We start from the raw sequence: 10,175 nt of genomic DNA on the forward strand, positions 1-10,175 counted from the left end.
AGAGTGCATATAATATATTATTATATTGTATTATATTATATTATATAGATAGATACAGTTATTATTACAATATGACAGCCCTAGAGCCACAGAATCTTGTGCATATAATATATTATAATATCATATAATATTATATTATATAGATAGATACAGATATTACTACAATATGACAGCCCTAGAGCCACAGAATCTTGTGCATATAATATATTATAATATCATATAATATTATATTATATAGATAGATACAGATATTATTACAATATGACAGCCCTGGAGCCACAGAATCTTAGGGTGCATATAATATATTATTATATTATATGATATTATATTATATAGATAGATACAGATATTACTACAATATGACAGCCCTGGAGCCACAGAATCGTAGAGTGCATATAATATATTATTATATTGTATTATATTATATTATATAGATAGATACAGTTATTATTACAATATGACAGCCCTAGAGCCACAGAATCTTGTGCATATAATATATTATAATATCATATAATATTATATTATATAGATAGATACAGATATTACTACAATATGACAGCCCTGGAGCCACAGAATCGTAGATTGCATATAATATATTATTATATTGTATTATATTATATTATATAGATAGATACAGTTATTATTACAATATGACAGCCCTGGAGCCACAGAGTCTTAGGGTGCATATAATATATTATAATATAATATAATATAAAATAGATAGATATAGATATTATTACAATGTGACAGCCCTAGAGCCATAGAATCTTAGGTTGCATATAATATAATATATTATTCTATTATATTATATAGATAGACTCCTAGGGTGTATATTATATAATGTTATTTAATAGTATAGTATTATATGATATTATATAGATAGATATTATTGCAGTATGACAGCCCTAGAGCCATAGAATCTTAGAGTGCATATTATATAATATTATATAGATTTAGATATTATAATATGACATGACCCACTGTTTTTGCTTATTTTATTTGCAGCATGCTGTATAAATAAATGATGGTGATGTTCCACGTTTGTGGGGCTGATAGGGAAATATGATGCATATATTCAGTTTTATCACACTTATTTATTATAAGTGTCTTCTTTAATTTACTAGAGTTTTATTAAGTTGTATCAAGCTTTGTTGTTTGGTTTGGTTCAGTGATACGGCCTAAGAGGGCTAATCAATAAATGTATTTATTATTAAATGATGGTGATGATTATGGTAATAATAATTTAATGTATTTATTTAATAATAAATTAATAATAATAATTTATTATTTATTTATTAGCAACATTTATATCCCACCCTTCTCACCCTGAAAGGGACTCAGGGTGGCTTACAAATTATATGTACATTCAATATTTTATATTATTAGCATAGCACAATATTAGCATTATATATTTATATTGTACTATATCACTATACTATAATATTATTAGTAATATTACATGTTATATATAATACACAATTAATATCATATTGTATTATTATTAGTATTATATTGTAATACATTATAATTTTGTTATCAATATATGTATACACATTATATTATTACATATTATTGTATATTATATATATTATCATATTAGCATTGAATAGCTTTGCAGCTTCAAAGTCTGGCTGCTTCTTGCCTGGGGGAATCCTATGTTGGGAGGAAACTTTGAAATAATTATTTCGGGATATTATATTATTAACATAACACAATATAAGCATTGTATATCACTATTATACTAATTATATTAATAATATTAGATTATACTAATAATATACTACTAATAATACAATATAATATTAATTATATATTATATATTAAATGTAATATTACTAATAATATTACCATATTATGATATAGTACAATATAGTAACTGAATGCTTATATTGTGGTATGCTATTAATATATTGTATGTACATTTGATTTGTAAGCCGCTCTGAGTCCCCTTCGGGGTGAGAAGAGCGGGATATAAATGTAATAAATAAATAATAATATATTGTACTATAACAGTATATTATTATTATTATTATTATTATTATTATTATTATTATTAGAGACATTTATATCTCACCCTTCTCACCCCAAAGGAGACTCAGGGCGGTTTACAAGTATATATACATACAATATATTATACGACTATATTGCAATATTATTAGTAATATTGCATGTAATATAAATATACAATTATAATAGTGAATTATAATTATTATTACATTGTATTACATCATAATATTATTATTAGTATTAAATGTACAGTAGAGTCTCACTTATCCAAGCCTCTGGATTATCCAATGCATTTTTGTAGTCAATGTTTTCAATACATTGTGATATTTTGGTGCTAAATTCATAAATACAGTAATTACAATATAACATGACTGCGTATTGAACTACTTTTTCTATCAAATGTGTTGTACCACATGATGTTTTGGTGCTTAATTTGTAAAATCATAACCTATATTTGATGTTTAATAGGCTTTTCCTTAATCTCTCCTTATTATCCAACATATTCACTTATCCAACGTTCTGCCAGCCTGTTTAGCTTGGATAAGCGAGACTCTACTGTATATACAATATATTATATTAGTACTAGCTGTGCCCGGCCACGCATTGCTGTGGCAAAGTGGTGGTGGTATTGGTTAAAAATTGTTGTGTAATTTTTATTTGACGTTATTTGCAATTTTTATTAATTTGATTGTAAGTTATCTTTTTATTTATTATATTTTATTATTTTCTTCTATTATTTTTAGTTATTTTCTGTTATTATAGTATTTTATTGTATTAATTTTTAGTGTTTTTTATTATTTTTTATTGGGTTGCTAGGAGACCAAGTTGGAGGAGCTTAGCCTTCTAACTGGCAGCAATTGGATAAAAGCAATTATTCCTATCTCTCTAATTAGGACTTTATTTTTCTTTCTTTTTGTTGTATCAACCTAGAGGCGTGGATGATGGTTTGTGTTGTCAAATTTCGAGGTTGGGGGGCCTGTAGTTTTGTTGTTTTGTGGGTCGCCGTGATGCCATCACTCTTTTATATATATAGATAGTATAATATTATATATTATTATATCATTAAATTGATACAGGAGACATGACATATTATTAGTAATATTACATGTAATATAAATATACAATTATAATGAATATGATAAAGGATGATGTGGCCACTGGTGGGACAGATTCTGTATTTTAAAGTCCAACGAGTTCAACCAAGAGCCGGAAGCACGGATTGTATGGCAAAAGCCTTTGTCTCTTAGTGATATTGGTCTCTTAATTTAGCGGCCGCTGCCAGCGATGCCTCCCTCCCTCCCCTCGCTAGGTGGCGGTGTTGAGCAGCGCGGCGGCGTCTTCCTCGGCAGCCGCTCTGGCCTGAGACGCTTTATAGCTCAGTTCCCGGCATCCTTTGCTCTCTTTTCCACCGGCCGTCGCCGCCATGGTGAGTGTGAGAGGAACGGAATCCGGGTCCATCCGCGTCCGGGGGGCGGTTGGGAGGGGAAAGGGGGGTCGCCGCGGGACCGGAGGGGAGGCCCGAGGCGAGGCCCACGGATAGTCTCGGTCCGAGCGGTGCCTCGTCTCCCAGGCCGAGTGATGTTTATGAGGCCCGCCGTAGTGCATCCGGAGCTCAGTTGGACTCGATTAAGGCTTCAAGGTGGGAGTTAGGCCGCACAGGCCCTGCAGTGGGTCCGGCGGCTAAAGTAGGCCTTGACATCCGGGGCTTCTGAGTGGGAGAGAGGGCTCTAACTAGGAAAAGGGATGAGGAAGGAAATGGGGGCAGTTTTGGCCTCCTTTTCTCAGCTTCCTCGCGTTGGAAAAGAAGGCTATAGGTAAGGCTGTATCTACACTGTAGAATTAATGCGGACTGACTCCACTTTTATGAATTCCAGGGAGTTGTAGTTTGGCATTCCTTGGCAGGGAAGGCTAAGGCCTTGTAGAACGCAACACCCCAGTGTTGAGCCATGACAATTGAAAGTGGTACAGTAGAGTCTCACTTACCCAAGCCTCTGGATTATCCAAGCCATTTTTGTAGTCAATGTTTTCAATATACAGTAGAGTCTCACTTACCCAAGCCTCTGGATTATCCAAGCCATTTTTGTAGTCAATGTTTTCAATATACAGTAGAGTCTCACTTATCCAAGCCTCTGGATTATCCAAGCCATTTTTGTAGTCAATGTTTTCAATATACAGTAGAGTCTCACTTACCCAAGCCTCTGGATTAGCCAAGCCATTTTTGTAGTCAATGTTTTCAATATACAGTAGAGTCTCACTTATCCAAGCCTCTGGATTATCCAAGCCATTTTTGTAGTCAATGTTTTCAATATACAGTAGAGTCTCACTTATCCAAGCCTCTGGATTATCCAAGCCATTTTTGTAGTCAATGTTTTCAATATACAGTAGAGTCTCACTTATCCAAGCCTCTGGATTATCCAAGCCATTTTTGTAGTCAGTGTTTTCAATATACAGTAGAGTCTCACTTATCCAAGTTAAATGGGCCGGCAGAAGCTTGGATAAGCGAATATCTTGGATAATAAGGAGGGATTAAGGAAAAGCTTATTAAACATCAAATTAGGTTATGATTTTACAAATTAAGCACCAAAACATCATGTTATACAACAAATTTGACGGAAAAAGTAGTTCAATACGCAGTAATGCTATGTAGTAATTACTGTATTTATGAATTTAGCACCGAAATATCATGATATATTGAAAACATTGACTGCAAAAATGGCTTGGATAATCCAGAACGTTGGATAAGTGAGTGTTGGATAAGTGAGCCTCTACTGTAATAATAATAATAAGTTTATTTATATCCCGCCGCCATCTCCCCCAAAAGGGCCTCGGGGCAGCTTACAGCAAAATCAAAATACAGTACAAGCAATGATAAAATATAAAATATCAAAGGACAAAAACAAAATCCAATAATAAAATATACACAATAGGTGAAAAAACACAAGAGTCTAGATCCAGGGAAGTCATGCTCCTTCTATTATTAATTAATTAATTATTAATAATAATAATATTACAATATATAGATATAGTACAATATGGTAATTTATTGCCAGTATTGTGCTATGCTAATAATATAAAATGGTATGTAAATTTAATTTGTAAGCCGCTCTGAGTCCCCTTCGCGGTGAGAAGGGCGGGATATAGATGCATTAAATAAATAATAATAATAATAATATTACAATATACTGTGTATTGAACTACTTTTTCTGTCAAATTTGTTGTATAACCTGTTTTGGTGCTTAATTTGTAAAATCATAACCTAATTTGATGTTTAATAGGCTTTTCCATAATCCCTCCTTATTATCCAAGATATTCGCTTATCCAAGCTTCTGCTGGCCTGTTTAGCTTGGATAAGTGAGACTCTACTGTATCAAACTTGGGTTGTTTTATGTTTTCCGGGCTGTATGGCCATGTTCCAGAAGCATTCTCTCCTGACGTTTCGTACACATCTATGGCAGGCATCCTCAGAGGTGGTGAGGTTTCTCCATACCTCACAACCTCTGAGGATGCCTGCCATAGATGTGGGCAAAACGTCAGGAGAGAATGCTTCTGGAATAGAACCATACAGCCCGAAAAACATAAAACAACCCTGTGATCCCGGCCATGAAAGCCATCGACAACACGGTATCAAAGTGCATTAATTCTACACTGTAGATGCACCCTTAGTATACTGAAATGCTTAGGAAAAGCAATGTTTTGGATTTTCTTTCTCTGTTTTGCAATATTTCCATCTAGATTTTTGACATGGCAGCCAGACCTGGAAGTTCACGTTTGCTTCATAATAAAGATCTGACTGAAAATAATTTTATGCATGTTTGTTATAATAATGCTGTGCAACGAACATGATGTGTGGGCATTGAATCCTCAGAATCCCCATCTCTGCCATACATTTAGGATATTTGTGTCATTTTGAATGTCTAGGTAAATTATTGTTATTATATTTATTTATACCCTGCTTTATCTTCCCCTGAAGGGAACTCAAATCAGCTTAATGTAAAGCAGTAGGGATGAATGTGTACCAGATTTGACGACTTGCTTTGGAGTAAACACAGAAAAATCTAGCCTTCAAATGTTTGACATATCATTCCACACCATTCATTACACTGGCTAAGAGTTGAGGGATGCCATCCAGCCCAGGCTTACAGGTTGCTTCCTCAATTTTGCCAACCTGTGACAATGAAAGAATTCTTTGCACAATTCTCTATCCCCACTTGAGTGACATTCATTGTATCCCCATTATGTTCAACCGTACATCCTAGAAGAAAGGATGTAAGATGGAGGATAGCTGTTTTATTGTTTTCCAGTTATAGTTGCTGCCTTCCTTGTCAGTGATCCACCCCTCCCCTTGGTTTTAGTCTCAAGTCTATGGGAATTATACAAGGTGCTGATCCTATTAGTATATGGGGTTCAGTATGCAGGATAGCACCCTTAAAATGTAGATTAAAGCATGGAGTAGATTTATCACTCCATATATACATTGTTATGATCCAAGATAGCTAGGTGTGAACAGTGTCTCATATCAAAATTAACAGATTGGGTATGCCATGCTGTGCGAGTAAATTGCACTGGGGAATTATTTTGTCTTCATTTTCAGTAGTAAATAACGAGCTGTAAATATCAATTAAATTAGTTGTAAAAATGAAGCTTTGAAGGGATTTTTCCTGAAGTTGAGAGTAGAGTGGTCCATATTGAGTTACCACCATGGATTCAGTTTTCCCCTCACTACAGATATTTTGGTTCCAGGGTCTGTGTTTTCTTCTTAGAGTGGGGCAGTGCTGCCCAAGAAAGAGATTCAAAATTCTGGACCCATGTTACATCTTGATTATTTATTCTCTTTAACGTTTTTTGAATTTCTTAGGGACGTGTGCGCACAAAGACAGTAAAAAAGGCTGCCCGGGTAATAATTGAAAAATATTATACTCGCCTTGGGAATGACTTCCACACAAACAAGCGAGTATGTGAGGAAATTGCCATCATCCCTAGCAAAAAGCTGCGCAACAAGATTGCGGGGTAAGTCGCTCCATTTTGATCCCTTGAACCACAGTAGTGCTGAACACACACACTTATGAAAACCTCCCTCCAACTCTTGGAACTTTAGCTGAGCTTTTGGAACCTGCATCGAAAGTGATTTTGGTCTTGTTTGTGGCCGAATCATTGATAGTGCAGGAAAAGAATTCTTGACAGCATTTCCCGTGTTTGGAGGGCCACTCATCCCTATCAAACCCTGAGCTTTTCAGACACAACTATTTAGTGGAGATTGAGACTGTGTGCACTAATCAATACCGAGTTCAACACTGTTACTCCTGACCTCTTGCCTTAGTTTTTCCTAATGGGACTAAAGAGACCACAAAATACTTGAGTGCCATTTCTTTGCAGGTATGTTACCCATCTAATGAAGCGCATTCAACGAGGGCCGGTCAGAGGCATCTCCATCAAACTTCAGGAAGAGGAAAGAGAAAGAAGGGACAACTATGTCCCTGAGGTAAATATTTTAAACAGGAGTTACTTGAGTATTACAGATTCTACTCAGGTTATCAACCTCATGGGCGTGGTTGGCCTCTCCTTTTGAGTCACTATATTAATTTGAAATGAAACATTTGTCTTAATGTATTTAATAAATCAATTATACTCCCCTGAGTGTGTGTGAAATTGCTTTTCTAACCTTTATTTGTAACAAAATGCTTTCTGACCAGTAAAATGTGATAATGAAACATTCACTGCCAATTTTAGTATGGATAGGAAATTGTGATTTTCAGTCTCTGTTTGGATAGTGACTTGTTGGTGGCCTTGGAAGTGGAAATAGGTATTTTGCTATAAACAAAGAGAATAAAGATACAATATTAATGTGCGTACACACAAACATTATGCTGGAGAACAACTAAAGAAATGAGTATGGGAATAAAAGCAAATTTTAAGTATGACATCCCCATACTGTTTGGGATGGTCCTTAAGAATTTTAATGCATGGAGTGAAGAGAACTTGTAAGAAACATGGAATCTTGAGCTTTGGCCCTCAGAATCTTGTTTCTGACATCAATCCTTTAGCATATCTGAGATTGACCTGATGTTCTGCATCAGACCTGCATTCGAAAGTGATTGTGGCCTTTCCTCTGTGGCCTGGTCATTGATACTGCAGGAAGAGAATTCCTGAAAGCATTTCCCGTGTTTGGGGGGGCTCGTTGCCATCCTTTCCAGACCCTGAGCTCTTCAGACATTTGCCTTTTGCTGCCTGGTGAACAAAGTGCAACAAGTGTGGGATTGTAGGCCCCAGCAATCTTGCTCAGCATTGTCTAGGGCTGATAGGAGCTACAACTCCTCAATAACTATAGGCCACATTTTGTCTGCTTTTGGCATGCACATTAATATGTGCTTGAGACTATTCTAGGAAGCCTTGGACACAATTAGTAAGACATTGAATGTTCCCTATTAATGAAGTGGTCACTTGGGCTTCAATTCATGTTTATTTTTGTGGTCATGTAACACTAATTTTCACAGAGGTAGAAAACTTAACTGGGAGTCTTTTGATAGACATGTAACGTCTTATCAACAATAAAGTAACTTATTTCTGATCATTTTATCCTGATTATATTGTTATGCAACATTTGTGTCTTTGGTGATAGCTAAATTTTAGGCTAAGACTTCTAGGAGACTAGGACTGAATGTGGAACAATATTTCACCTTTTTAAAGGCAGTTGTGACTACTGCATGGTGCAGCATAAAGTTTAAGAGTGTGAAGGAGAAAAATGCTCTCCTTTGTCACTGCATTTTGACAGATGCGTTTCTGTTCTTTAGCTCCCCTCCCTTTTTTAAAAACTACATAGCTATTTTTAAGTGGACAAATGAGTCCATTGAATAACATTTAATGGGCTCATTTCACAATTCAGATTGGAGCTGCATTACAGCTGTGTTAGGGTATGTATTATTTTTGGGTGTGCATTGTTGTCTTGGACTACCTTTCTAACCAAATCTACCCCATGTTTCCCCATCAGGTCTCTGCCTTAGATCAGGAGATCATTGAAGTGGACCCTGATACAAAGGAGATGTTGAAGCTGCTGGTGAGTTGGGCCTGTATGGTTGGCAGCCAGCTAGAGGCCTATTAAGGTGGAGTCTGTAGGTTCTATTGGTGGCAATCATCCATCTCTCTTGTGAATGACAGCTTGCTTGTATGATGGATTATTTGATGGGTTGTAGTGATACCCTAACCCCTTTGCTGCCCCTCTTTTGTATATTTTGATGAGATATTGCCCTAAATAAGTAGGCCGTTAGGAATTGAAGTTCAAAACACCTGGAGGAGGGCTGAAGTTTGCCCATGCCTGCTAAACTCATCATTTCTCCTCCTGGAGTAATAGCTTTAGTACTAAACACATCTCTGCGTAGCAATACAAAATGGCTGAGACCAGATATCTTTCATCACTTCTAGAAACAATGTATGGGCCAAAAAACAGGCAGGCGTAGCCTCTTATTGGTTTGCAAAGTTGAAAAATAACTTCAAAAATGACCACAGTTGTCCTTCCCCTGTCTAGATGGTCATATGTTTCCTGGATCTATTACTCCAATTGAACATTTATCATTGATGAACGAATGAGCTGTTGCTCAGAGTCTGCTTGGTGTGCTTTGGGTACGGTAAATACTTGTGTTTTTTTACCTTCCAGGATTTTGGCAGCTTGTCCAACCTGCAGGTTACACAGCCCACTGTAGGGATGAACTTCAAAACCCCAAGAGGAGCCATCTGAAGCCATTTCTATACTGGCACTTTTCCAATAAATGTGTAAAAATAGGACTTTCACTTGTGTTGATATTTTGCATTTTGGTTTTGTGAGCAATATAGTGAGCATAAAATTGTCTGTGGGCTTCTTTGATTGGGCTAAAATGTTTGGGAAGTGTGTCATTTAAGAAGCACATAGAAATCAGTAAGTAGCTAGATTTCACTTTATTCGTCAGAATGTCCACTAGAGGGTATATGGGAGCTTTCAATTGCTATTTTCTGTTAGAGACTTGACAAGCAATGTTAAATCACGAGAGGATACATTATAATACTGTATTAATTTTATTTCTTATCCACCTCTCCTCGAGGCAGGACACAATTTAAAACACATCATCATGAAAACATTCAATAAAATACACAGAACAATTTAAAAGTCAAAGTTAACCATTTACTGGGTCACCCTGCCA

The 10,175-nt window shown here is 35.7% G+C and overlaps 1 protein-coding gene and 2 non-coding genes across 4 annotated transcripts; all 3 read left to right on the forward strand.

Annotated features, from left to right (window-relative positions):
- The first annotated feature begins 3,279 nt into the window (after positions 1-3,279).
- On the forward strand, positions 3,280-9,789 carry rps17 (ribosomal protein S17). 2 transcript variants are annotated; one of them, XM_062963487.1, is made up of 5 exons: positions 3,280-3,433; positions 6,863-7,014; positions 7,381-7,486; positions 8,993-9,058; positions 9,656-9,789. In XM_062963487.1, the coding sequence occupies exons 1-5, from the start codon at positions 3,431-3,433 to the stop codon at positions 9,734-9,736; spliced, it is 408 nt and encodes a 135-aa protein (XP_062819557.1). In that variant the 5' UTR covers positions 3,280-3,430; the 3' UTR covers positions 9,737-9,789. The 2 variants fall into 2 exon arrangements, with proteins under 2 accessions (XP_062819557.1, XP_062819558.1); XM_062963488.1 differs by lacking the exon at positions 3,280-3,433 and adding an exon at positions 4,813-4,816 and having other exon boundaries at positions 6,862-7,014.
- LOC134294022 (small nucleolar RNA SNORA71) lies at positions 7,116-7,244 on the forward strand. Its single transcript, XR_010001006.1, has one exon. It is a non-coding gene; the product is annotated as a small nucleolar RNA SNORA71 (small nucleolar RNA).
- LOC134294021 (small nucleolar RNA SNORA71) lies at positions 8,082-8,217 on the forward strand. The gene has a single exon (XR_010001005.1). It is a non-coding gene; the product is annotated as a small nucleolar RNA SNORA71 (small nucleolar RNA).
- Positions 9,790-10,175: the final 386 nt, after the last annotated feature.

Source organism: Anolis carolinensis, unplaced genomic scaffold (assembly GCF_035594765.1).
Source record: "Anolis carolinensis isolate JA03-04 unplaced genomic scaffold, rAnoCar3.1.pri scaffold_11, whole genome shotgun sequence".
Classification (NCBI taxonomy): domain Eukaryota; kingdom Metazoa; phylum Chordata; class Lepidosauria; order Squamata; family Dactyloidae; genus Anolis; species Anolis carolinensis.